Genomic DNA, 27,077 nt, shown 5'->3' with positions numbered 1-27,077 from the left:
GTTTGATAATACCAGTTAGAATAAAATTATAATGAATATAACAGATGTTTTTCACTGAAATACTATAACAAAATCTATTTTCAGAAGATAAATATAATTTAAATCACTAATGTCTCCTAAATAGCATGATGTTTTACAAGGATATTGAACATATTAAAAATGAATGATAACTGTCAATCTATTCATATGGATTTGGTGTCTTCCCCTTTTTCTTATGACTATTTCAATATACACTGATGTTTGGAGATCACTCTAAATGACACATATGTGGAACCAAGACTAGAAAAGCATATAAGAAAGACTATTTCAAACCTGAATGTGATGATGGAAAAACAACATTTATTTTCATTTGTGCTTAGACTCTAATTCTATGTTCATATACCACAAACCATCTAAAAATAAGTGGACTGATTAGGGGATACTATCAATCAGTGTTCTCTACCAATCTCTTTTTTAAATTTTCATTAGTGATCCTTCTTTTGAGGGTTAACAGCTTGCATGAAAATATCCAGCATGAACATTACATAAGTTAGTATTTAATAATGAAGATTAGCAAAAACACATCTACAGCTTCATTTCTAAAGCATACAAGTAGACAGATAATTAATAGCAGGGTTATATAAACAACCATTAATGGTATATGAAATTATGATTAAAATATATAATAGGAACCTGAGGAATGTTTCGTGTTATTCCTAGCATAAAAAATTATTGAATGTTTTATAATTTTTTTTTGTATTTTTACACCCCTGGCCATTCAAGCAGTGACCAACAGTGTATCTACACAATTACAGGAGAATCTGGAGAACTGCCAAGAAATCACATTGTTATCATGGTCCCATGAGAGTGTATTATTTTGGGTACAAATAAAAGAAACAAGTGAAAAAAGATAACTCAGAGACATGAATAGTATTGGAAGTCTCCTTTTAATTCTTACAGAGGAGCATCAATATGACAAAATCATCACAGCTACAATTTCATTTGCAATGTTCTTTTAGTAGAATATGAAAATGGAATCTCTTCCACAGGGAAGCTTCCTCAGCACCATATTCCTACAAGGAAGGGGAAATAGCATGCTTACAATCCTACCTCAGCTTGTTATCAGTAATGTTGCTAATTACAGCAATCCTGCAGAGTGCTTTTTTTTTTTTTTCCCCTGGTACTGGGGCTTGAACTCAGGGGCACTACTGAGCTACATCCCCAGTCCTATTTTGTATTTTATTTAGACACAGGGTCTCATTGAGTTGCTTAGCGCCTTGCTTTTGCTGAAGCTGGCTTTGAACTCAAAATCCTCCTGCCTTGGCCTCTGGAGCTGCCTGGATTACGGGAATGTGCCACCGTGCTGGCCAGAGTATTTATTTTTTAAGGTGACACGATTGTGTCTGATTTGTTCAGAGAGCACACAGTGGACAGAAGGTTTTTTTATTCTCACCTCTGCCCTCTCCTCCTCTAGACTACATTTTCCTTTGATTATTCAATTTAAGATACTAACCATTTTAACCTTTCATGATGATACAAACTGTTTTTAGACCATTTACTTTGAATGAAAGAATATCATCATAAAAAATTCAGGAGTTAGCATAGTGCTATGGAAAAAAAAATGAGCACTGTAGTCAGAACTTGTGTTCAAATCTTAGCTCAGTTATTCTCTAGCTCTATAAGTCTGGGCATATTCCTGAGTAGCTCAACTTTAGGGTCCTCATCTAATAAAAATGGAAATAACTATATCTTATATGGTTATTTTCTTGGATTAAATGATATAGGTGGGTTGGCACCCTATCACTGAGCTTTTATGACTTAATAAATGTCAGTTAACCTTCCTATTCAATAAGTAGCTTAAAATCTTTTTTTGTGCTTTGTACCAATGATACATACACTTGTGGTGCCATTTAATAGAACCAGATTTATCCAGTATTTTTGGTACTGATCTTTCTTTTTTATTTGTGGTGCTGGGGATTTAAACCAAGGCCTCAGGCATGCTAGACAAATACTTGATCACTGAGCTACACTCCCAGAATAGCACTGATTTTTAATACTTAGAAAATATAGCCTCACATCTCCCAAAATATAGTATTCATTGGTTTTAATAACAAAGAATCTTTCTGTAAGAGCCAAAGCACTTATGATCTTTTTTCAACTGGTGGCTGTGTAGACATATTTGTGTTATTTATTCAAAATTAATTTTGATATGAAAATATTTGAAATGTCAGTAACAGAGGAATAATTTTGAAAGAATAGAAAAAAACCTATTTAAAAAAATTTTTTTTAAAGGAAGACTGAAAATACTCAGAATATGAGTCTAACACTTGACAAGAAAAAAAACATTGATATTTAATATTAGTTCAAACTTGTACTGGTCCCAGGGGTTGTCAGTATGCTATTACAAGCAATTACTTGTTGTGTTTGCAAGTCCCCAGTGGTAATAATTAGTCTACCTGTTGACACACTATTTCTCCTGCCCCACTGCTAATGTAGGCAATTGATTTGCACATGGGGGTAATTACCATCACTGATGGTGTCTGAGATGAGCTTCCCCACCAGGCTTCTGTCAATCACCACTTTCTCCAGCTGCGGCCCAGAAAGACTTAGGGACACCAGCACACCTGAACCAAAGAGGAGCTAAAATCAGGTAAGGGGGAGAGAGGAAGGAAGACATGCTGAGAATTAGAATCTTAAAAATCTTTCTCCAAATGTAAAACTTATACAGTTATTTACACCATGAAATCAGGAAGTTTTGTTCACTGAAAAATAATCACAGACATTCTTAGTAAAAAAGAGGCAGGTGGCTAAATGATGCAAAACACTAAGTACATTGATTAAAGCTATATGCAGAAATCTAAGTTAGTGCATGTTTATTAGAAGCTTAATCTTCTAAATATGTAATGTTCAGGCAGAAATAACTGCTTTGTTTTGCTTTCATAAAACATAGTATATTCTACTAAAATATTTGAAAGGTTTTCTGTATCAGATACCAAAAGAATATTTCTTGAGGTTTAAACAGTCATTGTTATACATTACATATATAAAAGAAGCCACCATTACAATATAAACAGCTAATATTGGCTTATTTGGAATTTAAATCCTATTTATTTCCAAAAATAAAAATCTTGTCAGTCTAACATAATGCATATAAATCAAGGCAATTAAGTAAAATTCTAAATTTTAAAAATAATAACACCTACCATAAACAATTTCACAAGGAGAGAATAATATAAAAACCTTCCAGATTTTATCGAAATCAGTGTTCAAGCAATCACCCAACAAAAGATGACTGGATATCAAAATTATAAGTTTATACTGCTTCTTTCCATTTGCGGCAGCATAATTCATTCATCTCCAAATGTTTAAAACTTCTGAAAGGACTATGCATATGCGTCTGCTTGTTATCCATGAGATTTTGAAATATCAACATTGGAAGAAATTGTTTCACCTTCAAGGCAACAGACTCAAAGCTGATGAATCATGGAATAGCATATGGTATAAGAAGAAAAAAAAACCCAATTGTCAGTAAACTAATCATGAATATGCTAGCCAAACGAAAAGAAAACTATGATTTAAATAAAACAGGGGAATTCCCTACCCACCTAGGCTTCGTGTCCTAGCTAGAGAGGATGATTCCATGTTAAGACATATTTAGACCCGTGTGAAAGACAAGCAGCACCAGGGACCAGGGTCCTAGAAAGAAAGCCTACTATTCTACCACTGCCCAACAGATTTCAAGTGTCTGAATCAGAAAAGAAACTGAAGGGGGTCCCTTTATATACAGTGTTAGAATCCTTGTCCTTATCAACAGATGCACTATCTCATTTCATGTTAATGCTTCTATAAGAGCTAAGGCAGGCAGAGTAAGAAGACTTAATCATTGTTATGAGTTTCAGAGACTAGTAAGAGAAGGCACATTTGTTCCAGGAGTTTCAAAATACTTCACAAATTAATTAATCTCCACTGAATTACATGTATCCCTGCATGATGTCTTGATGGCAAATGCTGACAGAATCCCTATGGGAATTCCTCACAGCAAAACAGCATGTGGTCTTCACTTCCCAAATTTTCCCTTCTCAGGCAATTTTAGGATCATCTTTCATATCTAGCTTCCTCTCTCAACAGATTCTTCTCCCCTTCTTTTTTTTCAGTGCTGGGGATTGAATCCAGGGCCTCATGCACGTTAGACAACTGCTCCATGACTGAGCTACACCTGTCCTTTTCTGTTAATTTTTATCTACTAAAAATTTATATCTCATACTCCTAACACTTCTTTTCCTAATTATTCATTGACTCCTACTTCCTTATGCACATTGGTTAGGCTATGTTTATCTTTGTATCATTAATGCCTAGTATAATGCCAGGCATACAGTAGGTGCTCAATATATATTTGGAGAAAGAATCATAACTAACTCTTCATTAGATAATCCATCTACACATGGAGATAAGAGCACTTGGGCACTACTTGGGCACTGTGGATCTTGAACATTCCTTCAGAATCTTTCTCAAAGTCTAAGTTCAGTCACTTATCCATATATTCATTCATTCACATACAGATTATATATATATATATATATATATATATATATATATATATATATATATTTAGCACACTGTTATGAGCCAGGCACTGTTCTGAGTGCTAAGGATAGAGTAATGAACAAAACTGACAATGCCCTTACATTCTCTGTCCTCATTTGAGTGTGGACATAGATAATATAGTATTGGATAGTGATAAGAACCATGGAGGAAAAACACAGCAAGTTCAGAATTTTTAGGAGGATACTATTTTTAACAGGATGATTAATTAAAGAAATAACAGCCTCCATGAGGAAATGACATTTGAGTACAGATCCAAATAAGAGAAGGAACAAACCATACAAATGATTGCAGAAAGGGAGTTCAAGGCAAACATCAAATGCAAAAACTCAGGTTTGACTGTATCTGAGTGACTGAAGAAAACTAGGCCAGTACCCCTGGAGGGAAATGAGGGAGAGGAATATTCACAGAGGAAAAAGGTAGAGACATAGTCAAGAGTCACAGATTGGACCTTGTTGATGAGAAGCTAGTGGGGTATATACAGCAGAGAATTACAAACTAATTTATGTTTTAAAGAGGGGCAGGACAAGAGTGGAAGAAAAAAGACCATTAAAAGGCTACTGCAGTAGAAGAAGACGATGACTTGAACCAGAACAGTAATGCTGGGAGAAAAGATATGTGGACATATTTGAGATATATTTTAAAGAGTATCCACTAGAACTTGCTGAAGCGTTGGATGAGGCCTGTAAGAGAAAGACTCAAAGTTTTTGGTCTCTGCAACCAGGTTAGTGAGATAAGGTACGTTAGAGGAGAAAAAAAAAAAATCAGATTATGGGAAATCAAGAGTTTGTATTTGGACATAAATTTAAAGTATCTATGGAAATAATTGGACATATCCAATAGAAAATCAGAAATTATTGTGAGTGGGGACTAGATATATTTGGGACTACTATATTTGGGAGTTATTAACAATAGAAAGGTAGTATTTAAAGTCATGAAAATGGGCAAGCTCTTAGGAAATGTGGGGCGGGGTCCAACATATGAACTCTGGGGTATCCCAACTTTAGACATTTTAAAAGATCAGGTTATTCTTCTTACTGAAACTGAATTTGGGCACCTGTTATGATAAAGGTATGTCCACCATTTCAGATCTCTCAAAATGTTCTGTGGCTAAAGGCATCCCTGATACCAGATTTTGGAATATGAAGAAATACATAAATTAATAAGCCAATTAATGCATTTTATAAAACACCCTGTGGGGAAGCATGAGATTTCCAAATTCTGGTGCCAAAGACACTCCTGGAGGTAGTAAAGGAGATAAGTAGAAATAGGAAAAAAATAGTCTGAAACTCGAAAAGAATATTCCAGCCCAGACAGGAAGGTGCTAGTCTCACCTCTGCCTGTTTTCCCAAAGTGGTTTGTCTTTAAAGCCTCCAAAAAGGAAAAGGCCTGTGTGAGATTTGTTAGGGCAAGAAGGATAAAGGACACCAAGATAGTGTCCTATTCCAGTGGCAAGGGGTTTTAGGATTCTGGAAGCTCGGAAAAATGAAAAAGAGCAGGCTAAGTGGAAAGGGAGGCACCTCTAAAGCAGATAATGAACTTGAGAAGAGCCCTGAGGATGAAAGGATGAAAAGGCCAGTGGGATTTCCCAACATTGTCTCAATTTGAATAATGTTTGTTATGCAGGAGACAACTAAGGCAAATTAGGAACAGAGACTTGTTTTCTCAGACATCCTTCCAGGAAATGACTGCATCATTTCCTCCTTCTCATTTTCTTCAATGAGCTTATACCAGAGAGGTGTGTTTTCTCTTTAAGAAACTCGGAAATGATTCTAAGGTTCTTTGGATGGCTCTTCAAATTGGTTTCTCTTGCTGAAGTTAGAGTCTACAGTGCTTAGATCGAGTACTTAATTGGAAGTAAACTGGTACTTTGAGAAGAAACAGAAAATTAAGATTGCATCATTAATCAAATCAAAATATAAATAAAAATCTCTATTTCATCCACTCAATAGTTCAAAAACTATGTGAGTACCTTCTGTGTACCAAATATACAGATGGAAAACTGATGGTACACAAGGCAGAAACAAATTGGTAGAAAATATGTAGAATACAGAAGAACTCATTTTAGAGACATGGCTTTAGTTAGGATAGAGGACTGCTTCTTAAAAGAGGTAGCTTAGAACCCACAAAGAAAAGAAATACACCACACCTGGTATCAAGTATTGATGAACTGGTACAAGTAATTGTGAATAAGCTCTTTTACAATAGTGATCAACAGTGACCATTGAATCAATATTTTCACTATTTAAGAAAGTCCCCCCCCCCCACAATTCATGTGATTATCATCACACATGGGTAGAAATGATAAGGAAAGGCATTCATGGTCAGTACTAAAAATCAACAATGGGTGATATGCTCAACCCACCATGGGTGGACAGCCAAGACTGATCCCATGAGATCATTAAGATCCATGTGGGAGATAGCAGTACTAAACATTACAATCTAGAGAGTCAACAAGTAATCAAGATGCTCGAAGTAAATTCTAGGGCTTGAAAAAATAAAGTATGATAGAGCCACTTTCCTAGAGGCCCAGGGAATTTGCATGATAATGGTATCTCATACTCCCTTAAAATCCAATCCATTAGATGAATTCCAGAGAAACTCAGAAAACCACAGATATTAACAATTTTACACAGGAAAACCTATAATGAAGACTAGGGTCACTGATTATTTTAGCAGATAACTTGCTAGAAAAGAGAGAATATGTTCTCTGTAATTTATTCCTTCATTCAGCAAACATTTATTGAGTATAGAGGAAAACCATGCCTGACTAATCTATTAAAGTAGTGAGACAAAAGTAAATGTAGCTAAGACAAGGATGAAAAAAATCAAATGGACTCACTATTCAGAACTGACTTTAAGAAATAAATAGGTATTTTTCTGGAAAGAGAAGTGTTAGTTGTATAGTTTCTCAAAGAGCTGTGTAACGTTATTCAATATATGGAACACATTCATATCTAAAAATGTAGCTGCCTGATAAGTTTATTTCAATTTAACAAATTTCATTTTATTAATTTTATTGTCATCATAAAACAAATAATGCTACATTTTAGTTCTATGTGTTTACATAAGGAAAAGCGATCATTCCAAGAAAAATATTTGTAATCATGGTCAAAAATCACAAAAAGATCAAAAGGTAAGCTTTACATCTATTAGTAGTTTTTATATCTAAAAGGGTAAAATAAGTGGCAAGAAATGAACAGGAAGATATACCAGATGATATAAAACATTATATTTCATAACATAATTTACAAAAGACTTACACTATAATGAATGTAAAAATGCCAGTATAAATTTAGTATACAATAAATATAAAAGCTAAAAAAGTAAGATTGATTCTTATATTAATTCCCAATCAGAAGAGTAAAGCAATTAATCAAAGGTCGCATAATTAGTAGGAAAGCAAAGACTAGGTCTGCTAATACCATTTCTATACTCTCCCTGTCAGTGAGGAACTGACTTCCATGCAACATGCCATCTGGTTTCCCTTTCTCTGGATCTTTTCTTCACTCTAAGCCAATGGTTCTCAACAAGAAATGATTTTGGTCACCAGGGACAGTTGTCAATGTTTGGGATGTTGTGATAATCACAGCTCTCCATGTTAGCCACCTCTTCAGAACCTCATCTGAAGAGTGCTTGTAAATGCGTTACTGTGGAGGCCAACATGTTTTCCATGTTTCCATTAAGCAGATTTGAGAGCTCCTCAAATTCTAATCATACTTTTCTCACATAAAGGAAAGGTAATGTTATTAAGCTGCCTTTTGTCATAAATGAAGACCTGGCCAGATGTGTCAAATGGAGAGGTGGGCAGTGCACAACCCAGATAAGGACCCTAAAGCAAACCTCCTTTGTGTCTCTAGCCATGTTCAGGGCTATGACTCTGATGACTAATGCCAGTTGTCAAGATAGAAAGAGCTCCAGGGTAAGACATAAAGCTACCTGAGCATGCTAGAAATATCCTGTTAGAACATCTCCTTGCTTTTGTTCTAATTCTCTGCTCACCAATCAGCTTTCTTATCTATAATTTAGACTCTTGAGTAATTCATCCATCAGGTGGGAATGCCCCAAGCAAATGAGCAATGTCTATGATATCAGATAAATATCTCACATTGTAAATTGATAAATTACCATTCCAGTTAATAAATCAGTTGCTTCTGAGTTTGGCTATTGTGAATGTTGTTAGTACAAGAAAATAAATAAAGATAACATAAGAGATAGATAAGTTTAATTAATCAGAAATTTTCTGCTCAAATCCAAGATACATTGTAAAGCAACTAATTTTTAAGTTATAGATCTACACAATTTTTAAGTTATAGATCTACACAAGCAGCATAATCTCATTTTACTAGAAAAAAACAAGTGTGGTATGTGTTCACATATGCATAATGAGATTGTATAAACACAAAAAATGTCAGAAAGAATAAGCTCAAAACTGCTGGTATTAGGCACATCACAAGATCGGGAGCTAGAAGGCATGAAATTTAACTTCTTGGTTTATAGATTTTTTAAAAAGTTGATATTAGGGATTTCTTTTTAATGTTTGGGTGTTACTTGGTAATTTTCTATAAAACTTTTAAAATAAGCTCTTAAAATATCTGGTCACAAATATATTTCTTATTTTATGGCTTTAAAAAGAGGGTACAAATGTGTTTCTGAAGAGTCAGATAGTATTGCCTTGATTATTCATCCATGTCCAATTTTCTTATTTACTAATGATATCGACAACAATTGTAAAGTATGCTACATCTAAACTATGAATTAGTGTGCACTTATTAAAAATATAGAGTAGGGGCTATAGCAGCAACTCAATGGTACAGCACCTGTTTAGCATGCATGAGATCCTGAGTCTATTCTCCAGTACTGGGGGGGGGGGGAAGGAATTATCTGTAGATAACTGGCAGATGTACTATCTATTGTTGTATGAAGCTAGTTATAGAATAATATGTATGATTCCATTTATTTTTAAAATATGCATTTATATGCACACATACACAGATGAATGTTTGAAGAAGGATATATATAAATCAAGCTACTAACCAAAATTGCCACTGGAGAGGGAAATGAGTTTGGGGTGGGGGGACATTTGCTTTTTACTATATATGTTTGTGCTGTGTTCCATGTTACAATTACTGGGGATTATCTATTATTTTAAATTTTAACACATTAAAGGTGTTTGTTTTGAGATTTCCATTTTTAATTGCTCACCTTTACCTACAAAGATCCAAATTCACCAGTAAATTCTACTGGGTCTCTTCCATTTACCTCAGGTCTACCATTTTAAATATACTTCCTTGTCTAGTCTCTTTTATTGGAACATACTCAACAACTGACCTTTATACCTTGCAAGTCTCCTTCTCTATAATCCATATTAAAGTAGCATAAGCATAAGAGTGTTTCCTAAAGCATGAAATAATAATATTTTACAACCCTCCAGAAACCTTAGAAACTTTTCACATAATTAGTCCATCTTCAAGACTGACAATAGCGCTTCCTGAGTTTACTTACTTACATACACATACACATACACACACACACACACACACACACACACACACACACACACACACACACACACATGTATACACACACTCACCCTTAATCTTCCTAATTTATCCCATAGAGGATTATGGTAGGTTTAAGCACAACAGAAACTTCTTAAGAGTTGAATATTGTTAAACTGTTACTATTGCTTTTTGTTAAACTAGAAACCAAAACAAAAAATATCCAAAACTAAAAATGATCACATAAAGAAAATGTGGTATATATACATGATGAAATATTATTCAGACTTAAAAGGGAAAGAAATCCTGTCATTTGGGACAACATGAATGGACTTGGAGAACATTTAGTCAGACACAGACAAATGCTACAATTCCCAAAATTGCTCCAAGTAGTTTTTAAATGTTTTCACCACAAAAAATGATAAATATGAGGTAACAGATTTGCTAGTTTGATTTGTTTAATCACTCTCCAATGTATAAATACATCAAAATGTAACACTATTACCATAAAGATTAACAGTTATTTTTTCAATTAAAAATTTTTTAAAATGTTGATTAAAGTGAAAAATTTCACAAAATATCTGCGTTGAGTTTTACAATGTCTCCTCTCAAATATTTGATAAAGTTCTCTTGAGAGATGGAAATCTGATGGTGAACAACGCAGAAACAAATTGATAGAATATGTGTCGAATACAGAAGAAGAAGAAAGTTGATTGAATGCTGAGTAAACAATAAGAAATGGACTCCAAATACAGACAATTTTTTGAGAAATATGATTCAGAAGGAAAAGGTAGTACCTGGAGGGGAGGGGATATGGGATTGAATAAGAACTGTGCTTATTTATTTATTGGAAAAGAGTGGAGCCTATTCAAAAGCTGACTAGGAATGTCAAGCAACCCTGAATAACAAAAATGACTGAAAAAGAACAAAACTGAGGGACTTAACATTTCCTGATTTCAAAACATATTACAAAGCTATAGTAATAAAAAAATGGTGTGGTACTGGCTAAGAAAAACCCATAAATCAATGGAATATATTCTGTTCCAGAGATAAACCTTCAAATACATGGTCAAATGATTTTCAACAAAGGTACCAAGACCATTCAAAGGGGAAAGACAAATGGTATATATGGTACTAGAAAACTGAATACCCATATATGAAAGAACAAAGCTGAACCTCACACAATCTACAAACATTAACTCAAAATGGAGTAAAAATATAAAATGTTAAAACCTAAAACTATAAAACTTCCAAAAGAAAATGTAGAGTAAAAGCTTCATGATATCAGAATTGGCAATGATTTCTGGGATAGGACACCAAAAGCACAGGCAACAACATCAAAAATGGACAAATGAGGCTATATCAAACATAAAAACTTCTGTGTATCAAAAGGCACACTCAACTGAATGAAAAGGTAAACTATACAATGGGGAAAATTTTGCATATCATATTGCTGAAAAGGGGCTAATCTTCAAAATATATAAAGAATGTCTATAATTCAACAACCACTACAACCATCACCACCACAACAACAAAAAATCAAATAACCCAATGGATAAATGGAAGGGCTGGGAGTATAGCTCAGGGCAGAGTACTTGCCTATCATGCAAGAGGCCTTGGGTTCAATCCTCAGTACTGAAGAAAAAAGAAAGGAGGAGTAGAATGGAAGAGGAAAAAAAAAGAAATTGGCAAAAGACTTGCAGAGACAGTTCCGAAAAAATAACATACAAACTCCTAATAAGTACATGCAAAAATATTACTAACCATTATAGAAAGGCAAATCAAAATTAGAATACTTTACACCCATCAGGATGGTAGTGATTTAGAGTGATAAAATAACTAAATCAATGTTGTTGAGGATATAGAGAAATTGGAATCATTTTGTACTGTTGGTGGAATTGTAAAACAGAAAATATAATGATGGTTACTAGGAGCTCAGGGGAGCTGTTGTTTAATGGGTACAGTTTGAGTTTTACAAGATAAAAAAGTTCTGAACATCTGTTTTACAAAAATGTGAACATACTTAATTGAATCGGACACTTAAAAATGATTAAGATGATAAATTTTATATTATGTGTTTTTATAATAATTTTTTAATTAAAAAAACTGTCAGAGTTGATTGGAGAGTTTGAGTTGACATACAGATTAAATTTATTTCTTCAGAATGCAGGTATCTGTGCCAGACATCGTTCTAAATATTTTACATGTATAAAATTAATTTGTATAATAAACCTATGAGTTGGATATTTTTACCATCATTTCATAGCTAAATAAACACTGGCACAGATAACTGAAGTAACGTCAGCATCACATAAAAATAAATTTAGGGATTGTGTCCACCTACAACTAAAAAAAATTTTTTTAAAAACTAAGAGGCACAAATTATTATTTGGCAAAAAGGCTTGAAGCTTTCTATCAGTTAGCACTGGCACATTTATAACACAGTATTCTCAAATATCATGCTCAACTTTAAATGCTTAGTTTGTACACACATTTCTATCTGGCACACTTCAACCTGTGTATCTAATACTATGTTCTACATTTAAAATAAGTCACTTAGGTTTTTATATAAAAAATAAGTACAAATATTCAAGTATAATAAATGAAGTCTTCCCATTACTTTACTCTCAATTAGCTTTCTATTTAAAACTTAGATAAATTTCTCATATTTATTTCTACTTTGTAAAACACATATGGAAATCAACAGGGGAAAATTATTCACATTTTGAACTCATTTAGCTTCACATGTATTTACAATTAAATAGAATATGTAAGGGAAACCTGTAGTGTTTTTTTAAATATTTTTTGAGCTGTTGGTAGACCTTTATTTTATTCATTTATATGTGGTGCTGAGAATTGAGTCCAGTGTCTCATATATGCTAGGCAAGTGCTCTACCACTGAGCCACAACCCCAGCTAAAGCCAGTTGTCTTCAACTGACTTCCTTTGAGGCAAAATACCTTGAAGCTTCCAGAGCATTGTTAAATATGAATGCCAAAGGTAGAGCCAAGAAGTTAGGAGTTTCTTTAGAGAAATGTTTTAAACTGAAAACAGTAAATAAAAGAGAAGAAAGAACCATTTATGAAGAGAATAGAAAGGAAATGTTCATTGATGATACAAAGACACATTATTATAAAGAGAATGAAAATTTTCTGTCATAAGCATGTTTCAAAACTGGGTTCTAAAATGTAAACAACTGATGCATCAGTAGATTATCACAGGTCATCAAACTTTGGATTCAAGTTGTCAAGTTAAAACAAATTTTTTTTTCTATCTTTCCGAGAAAGGAGTGAATTTTTTTGACTAAACGAGTAATTATTAGGACAAGATATTAAGCTCACTAGTTGAACATTAAAATTCCTACAGTGTTGTATGTAGTGCAAAAGCACACACATTCTTTTTTTTTTTTTTTTGCGGGGTGGGGTGGGGTGGGGGAGGGGTTGCCAGGGATTGAACTCAGAGGCACTCAACCACTGAGACACATCCCCAGCCCTATTTTGTATTCTATTTAAAGACAGGGTCTCACTGAGTTGCTTAGCGCCTTGCCTTACTGAGGCTGGCTTTGAACTGAGATCCTCCTGTCTTAGCGTCTCAAGCCACCAGGGGCACACACATACATTCTTTATAAAATGTTTAATGTAAACTTCTGTGAGTGTGATGGCTTTAATATGAACCAATCAGAGCTTCTTCAAGAAAAACTAAGGCTAGGAGAATAGCTGACTGATGGGACTCTACACTTTCCCTGTTGGATATCAGCCAATGACTGAGGATAGTGGAGTATGGGACCAGCCCAATTTTGTTCAATAGAAAACTCCTGTAAGGAGCAACATTTGGCTCAGCTGAAATTTTTTCAGCACCATGCTTCAGCCTATGGCTCTTTCTACACAATCCTTCTTCCTTCCCTCTCCTTTCAAGAGTTTCAGATCAGCCCCAATGTTGAACAGCTCTCCCGACCTACTTCTGCTTCCTTCCCCATTATCTTTCTCATCTCCTCTATAAATCTTTTGCACCACCAGTACCATTATGGTATGTGCTTTTTACAAGACCCAAACTGATACTCTGAGTACATTTTAAAAGGATATAAAGAAATGAATGTATAAATTGTTAAACCGTCAAAGAATACTTAGACTCAAAACAGCTATTTACGGCCTTATCTCCCTAATTTCTCATCAAAGATAACTACTTTCAAATATTAACAGGTTCTTCTATTTTATCCCAACATTTCTAAATAATGTTGTGTTAATCAGAAATGTTTTCATATGTTATCTTGTGTATCCCAGAACTTCAAAAAACATTACATAACATGAGCTTGGTTTTCTCACGTAACAATAAGTGTAGAGTTAAGCAGTCCCCACTGATGGACAGCTTCATGATATCATCGCATAAGGCATCTACTTTCTGTCCCTATCTCCTTTGTAGGTGTATTTTTCTTTTTTTTCTTGCCATTTGCTCCAGCAATTAATTTCTCTCTTTCCTTGCACTGATTTCCCTCCTTTCTATAGAACCACACTCATTAGCCTACCAGCATCTATAATTTCTCCCATGTAAAAAAGAAAATTTCAAATCTTTTTAAATTTCACTTCTTCCTATTTCTCCATTTTCCTTTATAACCTTAAACCCATTGTATATTGTAAACCCCTAATTTCTCTCTTTCCATTTTCTCTTAAATACTTTTGAATCAGGCTTCTACCTTCACCATCCCCTGAAATTGTTTTTATCTAGGTCACTAGTGACGCGCATGCTACCCACCCCATGGACAATCTCAGGCATCTGGTTACTGCTATCTTGCATTCTAGTAACACTTGACTTTATTCTTGAAACCTGTTCTTTCAGGGAACCATATTCCCTTTGTTATCATCCACCTTCTTCTTCTACCTCCCCAGTCTCCAAATGTTAGGGGACCCAAGATATCAGCCCTTTGGCCTCCTCTATTTCTGTCTACATTCACTGCCATGGTGACCTTTTTAAAAAATATTTGTTAGTTGTCAGTGGACATTTATTTTATTTATTTATATGTGGTACTGAGAATCGAACCCAGTGCTTCACACATGCCAGGCAAGTGCTCTACCACTGAGCCACTTACCCCAGACCCTGCCTTGGTGATCTTAATCAATATCTTGGCACTGACACCATCTGCATGGCTGTCTCTCAATTTTACAGCTGCAGCTCAAAACCTTCCCTCAACAGCAAACTCTTACAACTTGTCTTTTTTACATTCTCACTTGGTTATTAATGGGCAGTTCAAATACAACATTTCTACAACTGGACTCCTGATATTTCCCTCAAAAATGTCTTTTCCTGGGCTGAGGCTGTAGCTAAGTGGCAGAGTGCTTGCCTAGCATCTGTGAGGCACCGGGTTCAATCTTTAGCACCACATAAAAATAAATTAAATAAGGGCATTCTGTCCATCTATAACTAAAAAAAAATTAAAATAAATGTCTCTTCCAAATCTCTCCCATCTCAGTGGAAGGCAACTTCACTCACTCAACTGCTTGGAAGTTTTTTCTGTATCCCACATTTGACCCTATTAGCAAATTCTGATACCCTAGCACTCAAAATGTACCCCAGAACATGGCCATTTCTTACCATTCTACCACTACTAATCAGCCAAACCCACCATTATACCTTACCTTGGACTAATATAAGAACCTAGAAGTTAGAAACTGATCTTCCTTCTTTTATTCTCACTCCCTTTTTTCTATTTCCACCACAATAGCTGGAATGACCCAAATTAAAACATGTCCCTCTTTTGTCAAGAGCCTCCTTTCTCATTTAGAGTAGAAGTCAAGACCTTTCAATGTGCCAGAAGGCCCAATATAAATTGGTTTCTTGTTTCCTCTCTGACCTCAATTCCCATTACTCTTCTAGTTGCTCAGTCCACCCAAGTCCTATAGACTCCTTGCTGTTTTTCAATATATCAAGTATATTCCTATCTCAGCGTCTTTGCACCTGCTGTTCCCTTTACCTAGAACCCTCTTCGTCTTCCATGGCTTACTTCTTCACTTCCTTTACATTTATATCTCAGGATATCTTAAATCCTTTCTTGACCACAAAATATCAGGCCCATCCTGCCTGACCATAGTTGGTAAACTATACTTCCTATCTTTCTTGCTTTATTTTTCTCCAATGCTTTTGCTATCTTATTTAATTGTATATTTTACTTCTTCATCTTTTCTTGCCTTTCTCCCCCAACAGAAACTACACAAGAACAGGGATACTGGTAACTTTTGTACCTTTTGTTCACTGCTATTCCTAGAACATAGAATATTCTCTGATATGAAGCTGGAACTAAATAAATATTCAATGAATGAGTGGTCATAAGCTGACCCTTCTCCTTCTGGCATTTTATCTCAAATTCAGACTTGAAGTAGGCAAAGAACAAAAGCCTCTTTGATAAGTTTCTTGCATTCCCACCAGTGACCTTCCACCAGAAACACTTCATAAGGCTAACTCTAGCTGTAGAAGAATAGGGAAGCAGAATACTTTCATTGGCTATATTGCCACTCTGAACATCGTATGGAAAAACGAATGGACAAACACCTAGCAATGGCTTTAGTATATGTTATTTCTTCATTTAGTCTTCACTTGTTGACTTTGTGTTATGATGAATGAGGACTTAAACTCTTTTGTATCTCATTATTATCACTTATATCCCTTTTATTAATTCTCTTTTCAGATGATCTATGACTTCCTTTCCTTCTCCTCAGTATCCTTCCTGAAATTTTAGATCCCTTTCATCAATTTGAACTAGTTGTTCTCTAGGCTTAAGGCATGGTCCTCATTCTAAGATTTTGCTTTACCTCTTTCCTATGTGAGACTCCCTATTTCTTGAATTCCAATAATCTTATTTATGTTACTGCTTTCTTTATGACAGCCCATCTTCCAATAAGTAAAGACTTAATAAACCTGAAATGTCCTTTATGAAAATTTAGAATTCCAAATTCTATTGTGAACTGGAATAAGGTTTCTGAATTTGAAGACACTAAGCATAGTAAAGAATGGGAATAAAGTGACTAGACTGAAAATAGATTTCTAAACTATCATTTAAGTAAGGACAGTTTTTAAAAGTGTAAAAATCACTTTGTTTCAGAGTTTGAAGACCTCATTATCTTCAAACTCTGTGTTGCTATTGAGAACTATGATGTAATTCTTAATCTCAGTCCTTTGTATGCATTTTTAAATATTTTTTAGCCATAAAAATTTTATGGATCTTCTCTTAGGTTTTCTAAAAATTTATAAGATATACCTTTTTCTAATGCCTATTGGTTTCTTTTCAATCATTTGGTCCTTTCAAACTGGAAATGTACATCTTTCAGTTCTAGGAATTTTTCTTCTATTATTTCTAAGCTCCTTTTCTTCTGTTTTCTATTATTAGACATTGGACCTTATGGCCTGGTGCTCTAATTATCTTATCTTCTATCACTGATGGGTTCATTACTAGGTTCTTTTGTCATGTGGCTCCCCATTAAGGGATATTTCAACTATCTTTCAGTGTTTCTGCTAATTTTCATTTTTGTGCTGTCATATTTTTAATTTACAATAATTCCGTTTATTTTTTCTTGGTTATTCCTTTTTTGAATCAGTATGTTAATCTTCTTCCAAGGATGCAACAATTGGGGGCTAGGGTGTGGTTCTGTGGTAGAGCACTTACCTAGCATGAATAAGGTACTGGGTTCAATCCTCAGCACCACATAAAAATAAATAAATAAAATGAAGGTATTGTATCCATCTACAACTAAAAACAAAAACAAGATGCAACAGCTTCTCTAATTTCTGTGGTATTAATTTTAATTCTCTTAATTTAGTTCTATTTACTACATTGTCCCTGATTCATTCTATTGTCTGTTTTAGCCTCACACTTAAATTTTTTGGATTTACAGATGGAGAATTTATGTCAAAGTATGGTGATCTCTGGCTCTTTGGTTATATTTAAAAGTAATTAGAAAATTGGTTTGCATGGGCAGACTTATTAACTCAGGCTTCACTGTAAAGTGAGAAAATTTACAGTACTAAGCAGCTACTGGCTAAGTTTCACTGGCCCCAAAGGCTTCCTTTACTCATCTGTTTATCATAAACAGTGAAACCAGGTCAACCCCAGAGCAAACAATAGTCTAAGTATAGGTTAAAAGAGGTCATCAAATATCTATGAAGAAATCTTGTCAGGCTACCTTTCTAGGCCTTGCTTTTTAATTATCTGAAGACAATTTATCTTTGGTTAGACTTTATCCCACGACCACGAATGCCCTCCTTTTCTTTTTTACTTGCCTAAATTATATCTTCCCTTCAAAGCTCAGTTTAAGCCCATACTCCTCTATAAAATCTTTAATCAGTAACAATCAGCAACAATCCTGAACTTTAGATGTGTTTAAATACTGTATTGAGAAATATAATTTAATCTTAAATTACCTTCACTTTGTATATTAGTTTTATTTTCCAAATATGAAATTCTTCAAAGGTAAGAATTCCACCCAATATTTTCAATAGTACCTAATATAAAGATAGGTTTATTGCTAAACTTCAATAAATCCTATTGACAACTTAATAACGACAATATTGAGACTTAGAAGAGACTTGTTTAATATTTATATTAAACAAAAAACAATCTGATTTTTTTTCCAGGTCCTCTGACTATTAAACCTTCTGATTTTTACAGAAAAAAACCCTCACAGTTCCTCATTGCTCTGATTGTTCTTTCTGCTTCCTTTGCTGACTCAATTTTCCCTGAATACAAGGTCTCTGGCTCTTAGTTCTACTCCCAAGATAATCACCTCCCCCCATAAGGGCACCCAATTGGATGATTTTAATATTATCTCTTTGGCTATCCCTTATCACATTTTCAACTCCAACCCTTCACTTTAGTTCCATATTTCCAATAATATCATCATTTGATTAACTTCACATATAACAGGGGAAAGACAATTTTTTAAATCATTCTAAATTTATTTCTTATCTTTCAAAACTTTCTGCACCTTCGTCTCCTTGTACTTATCCTTTGAAATGATTTTATTCCCTTGGGCTTTCTTTTTTTTTTTAAATTCTAATTTGTTATTTTTGACCACAGACTGCATTACAATTCATATTACACATGTAGAGCACAATTTTTCATCTCTCTGGTTGTCTATTGTAGAGTCACACCATTCATGTCTTCATACATGTACTTAGGGTAATGATGTCCATCTCATTCCACTGTCTTTCCTACCCCATGCCCCTCCCTTTGCTCTATGGAGAGTTCATCCAATCCTACCATGCTCCCCCTGCAACCACATTATAAATCAGCATTCTTATATCAGAGAAAACTTTCAGCATTTGGTTTTTTGGGATTGCTTTCTTCACTTAGCATTATATTCTCCAACTCCATCCACTTTTCTGCAAATGCCATGCTTTTATTCTCTTTTAATGCTGAATAGTATTCCATTGTGTATATATACCACATTTTTGTTATCCATTCATCTACTGAATGGCATCTAGGTTGGTTTCACAATTTAGCCATTGTGAATTGTGTTTCTATAAATGTTGATGTGGCTGTGTCCCTGTAGTATGCTGTTTTTAAGTCCTTTAGGTATAGACCAAGGAGTGGGTTAGCTGGGTCAAATGATGGTTCCATTCCCAATTTTCCAAGAAATCTCCATACTGCTTTCCATATTGGCTGCACTAATTTGCAGTCCCACCAGCAGTATATTAGTGTGCCTTTTCCCCAACCCCGCATCCTCCACAACAATTGTTGTTGTTTGTATTCTTAATAGCTGCCATTCTGACTGATGGGATGAAATCTCAAGAGTAGTTTTGATTTGAATTTCTCTAATTGCTAGAGATGTTGAACATTTTTTCATATTTTGTTGATTAATTGTATATCATCTTCTGAGAAGTGCCTCTTCAGGTCCTTGACCCATTTATTGAATGGATTATGTGTGTGTGTGTGTGTATGTGTGTGTGTGTGTTTTGCTGTTAAGATATTTGAGTTCTTTAAATATCCTAGAGATGAGTGCTCTATCTGATGTGCAAGTGGTAAAAACTTACTCCCAAAATGTAGGCTCTCTATTCACCTCACTGATTGTTTCTTAAAGAGAGAGAGAGAGAGAGAGAGAGAGAGAGAATTTCAATATTTTTATTTTTTATTTTTCAGTTTTCAGCGGACACAACATCTTTGTTTGTATGTGGTGCTGAGGATCGAACCCAGGCCCCACGCATGCCAGGCAAGCACGCTACCGCTTGAGCCATGTCCCCAGCCCACTGATCGTTTCTTTTGCTGAGAAGAAACTTTTTGGTTTGAATCCAACCCATTTATTGATTATTAATTTTAATTTTTGTGCTACAGGAGTCTTATCAAGAAAGTTGGAGCCTAATCCGACATGATGGAGATGTGGGCCTACCTATTTTTTCTTCTCTTAGGCACAGTGTCTCTGGTTTAATTCCTAGGTCCTTAATCCACTTTGAGTTGAGTTTTGTGCATGGTAGAAAGATACGGTTTTAATTTCATTTTGTTGCATATAGATTTCCAGTTTTCCCAGCACCATTTGTTGAAGAGGCTGTTTTTTCTCCAATGTATGTTTATAGCACCTTTGTCTAATATAAATAACTGTAGTTATGTGGGTTTGTCTCTGTATCCTCTATTCTGTACCATTGGTCTACCAGTCTATTTTGGTGCCAATACCATACTGTTTTTGTTACTATTGTTCTGTAGCATAGTTTAAGGTCTGGTATGCCATCTACTTCACTCTTCTTGCTAAGGATTGCTTTAGCTATTCTGGGTCTCTTATTTTTCCAGATGAATTTCATGACTTCTTTTTCTAATCCTATGAGGAATGTCATTAGGATTTTTATTAGAATTGCCATACTACCAAAAGCACTATACAGATTTAATGCAATTCCAATCAAAATCCCAATAGCGTTCCTTGAGTTTTCATGTTTTACCTTACATTCCACTGGAAGACTAATTCTTCCATAAGTCTAATTTTAATACAGTATTTCCCTGATATAAAAATATTATAGTGTTATATAAGACAATGTATGAATATCTTAATGTAAGTATTAAAGTGTCTCTTTTAAAAGCTCCAAGTTGGCTTTCAAACATATAATTTTATTCTTCAATATGAACCATTTATTGCCAAATAGATCTACCTCCTTATTACCATGTAGTCATCCCACTAAATTCTCAGTTCATCTAATCCCCTTGTGCAAAGCCTTTCTCTTCAGCTTAACCAAATTTATACATCCTTTTAGGCCTGAGTAAAATTATAACTTCTCTGCAAAATTTTTCTTAACTATCTCATATCACACTTATGCCTATGTTTTCTCTACCTTCTACTGTCTTTTTATTTGGTATCTTACAATTCAATAGTCTTTAGTTTCTTGGTATTTCCATGTCTATTTTCCTTGACTATGTTGGAACTCAGCCACACCTTGCATTTCCTCAGTGATTCATTCCCACAAGGCCTCCACCAAGGGAGTAAATACTATATGATAGATTTTATATAAGTAATATGCTATATAAAGTAGTTATAACTTAATACTATGGTTTGTCCATTACTATTTAATGAGGAAATTAAATAGATTTCCATACAATTTGATTTAAAAATGATCAGGTTCTACAATTAAATGTGATCAAATGAATTCAATAAGGTCACAATCTGTGATACAAGTGGAAAACAATCTGTGTTTTTATATAGCCTTTCAAACAATTCATTACAGAAGTTAAAATAGAAACTATTTTTTAAAATTTATCATTTTAATATTATACCTGAAAATTTAAAATTGTTATGGACACAAACCGAGTAGTGTTGAATATGTTATAAATACTTATGGCTAAATGTATACACAGGAGTCAATTAATTTAATCTAAAAATCAATTTATGTGAAGTTAGATCTCTGCTTATTGAAAATGTTACTTTAATTATACAATAATCTGCAAATATAAATGTGACTTAAAGCATAATTCTTTCTGGAATTAAAAACTTCCACCAGAATGATGAACAATTTAAGTATTTCAATGCTGGAACTACTTTTCCCTAAGAAAAATTTGTAAAATGACTTAATACATTCAAAACAGGAAATTATTAAATACTTTCTATGGATTAAATATAGGATACCAAAAAAGTGAGAAATTTGATTAATACATAAAAACTCTAAATTATGTGTCACATTTTTTAATGCATCTCAAATTAAGAATAGGCGTAGTCTGAAAAACCAACCTCAAAAAGACAATTTTTATCCCAAACTTATGCACAGGTAAATCTTCTTTGTAAATTGTTCTGAATTTACAAGTGGAGGGAAGTATTTTTTAAATGATATAATTTATAGGTCATTAGATCAGCAATATTAAGCTCTAGTAATGATGACAACCTATAAATCCTCATTATTTGACTCAGGAAAAGATCCAACCCAGATTGCCTCCTCTAAAATCCTTTCTATTGCTGTAGTTGCCTCACTGATGTGTAAACAATTGGACTATTTAAAAATCCCTTAAAGAGATGACAACTGAGATAAATACCCTAAATCTTAAATTTATCATTTCTTTGGGGTAAAACATTTATTATTCATAAGAGGAGTAGCCTCATTCAAAGATTGACAGTCCAAGTGTGTTAGTACCAAGATGCTCAGGAGCTTTATTTCACTTCTTTTATAAGAGTCATATTTATCTGGTCAACTGCTGCCAGGTTAGGGCTAAATAAATGGGGGGAAAATAAAGAGAACTTGATACACTTTTTTTTTTTTTTAAACCACACAACGAATGGGCACATAAAAGGAAGACCTTCAGGGAATCTGATGAGATTTTTTTTTTAACCACAAAGTAAAATTTTTTTAAATTTACCAAAAACAAAAAGAGCTAAGAAATTTTTTCCTTAAGCTAAAAAAAATCTAGTTTGACTATCAGAATATTACCTTTCTGTGATACTAGAGATCCTTAGGAATAAAACTCATACACATTTTTAGAAGGCCTAAGTAAGGTCCTGTCTAGACACTGTGGAAGTAGAAGGATAATGTTAGGAAGTCTCTCAAAAGTCCCAAAAATGTAAAACTGACCTGGCCTGTGGGCAGAGATGAAGGTACCTTGTTAAAATATATGACACCAACAATGTGCTGGGAATAAAAGGTCTATTTTAGGAATATCTTATACTTCATAAAAATAAAGCACAAAATAAGACAGAACATAAAATAAATCCTACTGGAAATGTTAAAAGCATAACCAGTATTTCAAATTGCTTTAAATAAAAAAAATAATTGTGCTATATACTCTATCATGAAGATTCTTGAGTTGAATTAATTCAATATTGAGGTATATCCTTCTCTAACATACCACCCACATATAAACTTGCTATTAAATTGAAAGGCAATGATGTCTGTTTAAAAGGATTGTCTATTGGGATATTCCACTGCATATTTTAAGATGCCTGACATGTTCCAACTTACCTGTGTAGTGGTAAGGGTGGAGACCATGAGACACACCCCTTACTATAGGTGGCAGGCTTGCCCTCCAGTCAAATAATTCTGAGCCTGTTTTTAAAGTGAGTAATGGCATAAAGAACTGTATTTTTGAATTGTACTAAGTCTGAAACTTTCTGGAGTACATTTTGTATTCAAGATCTAAAGTCTGATTAAAACATTTTTATGCAAAACTTGTGATTTTAAGACAATCCCATCCTTTTGAATAGTATTCTGAAAAGAATTTAAGAAGTATTATGTTTCTAAAAATATTAATTCAGCCTTGTAAATATTTTCTGGAAATATACGTCAGATGAGGAGATAATAGTTATATACCTCCATGAAGAAAGGTAGACTGATTTAGACAAAAAAGTGTCTAAAAAAATAAAATCCAGTAAAACAATGGTCTCTTTAAAGGCAGATTAAGATATGTTTTATAATTACTATAAATTTGATGTTTTGTAGATTTATGGATTAAAAACAACATGGACCTAAACTGCAAACAAGAATGTTTACACATGAAATAAATTATACTATAGATAAAAATTTAAATTAACACAGGATGTTTGATCCCATAAATAAATTAAAAGTATTAGTAGTAATGATGCAACTTCAATTTATGGATGATTGATGATTATTTTTTTTAATCACAAGCAAGTAAAATTTTTTATCCAAATGGTGTTTTTTTAAGCCTTTCAGCACAGCTAAGGTATCTGTTCATTATTTTGGGATCAATGTACACTGATATGTCCTGATTATGCTCTAAATCTAAGCCCACTGACACATCTTCTATAGGACCTAACAGGGTTGTGCAATAGAACTTTCTGTGGTGAAATGTTCTATATATCTGCATTGTCTAATATGATAACATGTGGCTACTGAGCACTTAAAATGTTGGTTGTATAACTGAGGAACTAAATTTAAATTTTTCTTAATTATTCAAATAGTAGAATAAGGGTAGAGTAACATAAGTAGATAAGTAATAATAAGTAGAATATGGCTTACCATATTAAACAGTGCAAGTTAGAGGATTCAAAAACTAAGACTGAATATGTTGTTATATTATGACTCGCTCTAGTTTGCTTACTGATTTCCATAAGCATAATATTCACAAAAGCTTAGAGTGTAATACTGAAAAAAAAAAAAAACTTTTATCCTATGGTCTCTTCTTCATTAAAAAATATAATTAGGGCTGGCGTTGTGGCTCAGTGGTAGTGTGCTCGCCCAGCAAGCACAAAGCCTTGGGTTCAATCCTCAGCACCACATACAAATAGAGGTATTGGGTCCAACTACAACTAAAATATATATATATATATATATATATATATATATACACACACACACATACATATATATACATATATGTATATATATATATAATTAAATGCTAGTAAATATCTAATACAGTATTCAGACAAACTTAAAAATACTATCTGAAAAAATTTTTATTAGTGTGTAATAGTATGTCAGTGAAACTACACTGATTAATGAAGTAGCTAGTGACCTGTGTCAATCTGTCTAACTAGAATTCAAACAATGAAATATTAACTCCTAAAAAAGTTTTTGTCCAATACCTATCATAACACAAGAATACCAATTACTACATAGTTTTCAGCTCCACTGGTGACACATTGCAAAAACTTGTCAAACTATCTTACCTGACAGACAGATTTGTTCTTCCATTTGCTCAGCACACACTGACTGTTTTGCATCAGTTCCTGAAGAACAACAGAAAAAGAGAGAGTGCAGTTGGCCATACACATTGTCATTATCAGTTAAAGTGCTTCTGATTTTCAGCCCCCCCACCCAAAAAAAAGTCAACATGCCACACAAAGATGCAACTGTTTTGGAACTTCTCACCGGACAAAAGCAAAGCTATCATCACCATGAGAGTTGATCCTTTATGAAAATTAAAGCTGTTGAAAGATGTTTTAAAACAGATTTGTTTACTGCCATTTTTGAAACTTTGTGAAAGATACCTCTAACTCTTTGAGCGAATCTCGAAGTTTTTCTGGGCGTCTATTTTTGAGCGTCCAAGGATAATCTCGTGCTGGCAAATAAAACATACTATAGTTAGTTAAACATGATTTTAAAAAGAAAACTCTGCTAAGCAGTGTGCTTTAGGAAGATTAAAATAAAACACCTCCATAATTGAGAGGAAGTGGCCTTCATTTCTATCATCAAATGACAGCCTTTTAAAGGGCTTTGTCATAGGAACAGGATTTTTACCACAAAGCAATCTCCCTGATGATAATTTTATGATGACAACCAACAAGACTTAAGAGAATCCCTGGGAAAGTTGCTAGGTCTGAATCTAGTAGTATTTAATAGTAAATGACCCACTATTTACCACTGAAGTAACCTTTTCATGTTAATAAGTAAATATCTGAAAGAAATTCCAAATCATTCAGGTGGCCTACTCAGATCTGAAAACTATTATGAGTAAAGAAATGCAGGAAGAAAATAAATAAAATTTCAAAATGACAGCTGAATGAATTTAAATGAGAGGAATTCAAATTTAAACAAATTTGACACTAAATAATACTTTTTAAAATAATCTTTTTGAAAATCTACACAGCAATTCAATAATGATATGCCTCTGTTTGTTTCAAATAAATGTAGCTGAAAGATTAGATTATTTGTAGAGTCACAATATTAACCTAAGACAAATTAAAACTAGTTCTGTTTAAAAATATAAAATTGGAATGTGGGTGTAGCTCAGTGCTAAAGTGCTTGCCTAGCATGTGCCAGGCCCTGGGTTCAATCCCCAGTACCATAATAAAATAAAATGTTAAACTAATTATATATATTTTATTAAAAAAATGAATTCAGTTTTGGATTCTCCTAATTAATAATTCTAAGAATTGTATACATGAGTGTACATATGTGTATATTGTGTTGCGTATCCATTTTTCAGGTTCTTCTATAACATTTTCTCAACACGTAGAGTACATAGATATTGAAAGCAGAGAGTAGAATTGCTATGTATTTTATTTCAGCAAATTAATTTGGCTCTATAAACACAATTTTGATGTGTAAAGCATATGTTCAAATTTTTAAATCTGTGTTTCAGGTACTAATACAGTATTTTAAAACTGAATGTCAGTTCGATCATTTAAAACAAAAGAATAAGTGAAATTTTTTAGTTCTAACTATATTCCAAATAAGATCTTAAATTATATTTTAATTTAACTTATAAAAACCATATTGTACTGTAGTTATATTATGTATATATATATATTTATTCATGTGTATATATACATATATATACACAACATATTTACATATTAAACCAGCAAAGACTAAATGAAATGTTAATACTGATGTTATAAATCTTACATTCTTAAAATGGCTAAAGAATGTTAACAATTTATGCAAACTATGAATAATTAAATGTTATCAGAATTTAAGTATGGTACACATATTTTAAATATATTAATTTAAATATAATTCATTAAGAAAATTTATGTTTATAAAATTGGATTTCAATGATCTAAATTAGAAAAGCCTAACAAATATAATTCTTACTCATAATTTTATGTATCTAAGCAATGAAAACTTATAAGAAATTTGGACA

The 27,077-nt window shown here is 33.4% G+C and overlaps 1 protein-coding gene across 5 annotated transcripts in view; it reads right to left on the bottom strand.

The window, feature by feature from the left end:
• The window catches only part of Wdpcp (WD repeat containing planar cell polarity effector), a 323,247-nt gene that overhangs the window by 203,991 nt on the left and 92,179 nt on the right, over positions 1-27,077 (bottom strand). For all 5 annotated transcript variants that reach the window (XM_013357181.3, XM_078029122.1, XM_040270812.2 and 2 more), the window contains 3 exons: positions 25,480-25,550; positions 25,159-25,218; positions 2,505-2,619 (listed from right to left, as the gene is read on the bottom strand). In XM_013357181.3, coding sequence (XP_013212635.2) covers positions 2,505-2,619; positions 25,159-25,218; positions 25,480-25,550 — 246 coding nt within the window. The remainder of the gene's footprint in view (positions 1-2,504; positions 2,620-25,158; positions 25,219-25,479; positions 25,551-27,077) is intronic.

This window comes from Ictidomys tridecemlineatus, chromosome 12, assembly GCF_052094955.1.
Source record: "Ictidomys tridecemlineatus isolate mIctTri1 chromosome 12, mIctTri1.hap1, whole genome shotgun sequence".
NCBI classification, from domain to species: Eukaryota; Metazoa; Chordata; class Mammalia; order Rodentia; family Sciuridae; genus Ictidomys; species Ictidomys tridecemlineatus.
Note: the sequence above shows the minus strand (reverse complement) of the source record. Positions and strands in the feature narration are given on the sequence as shown.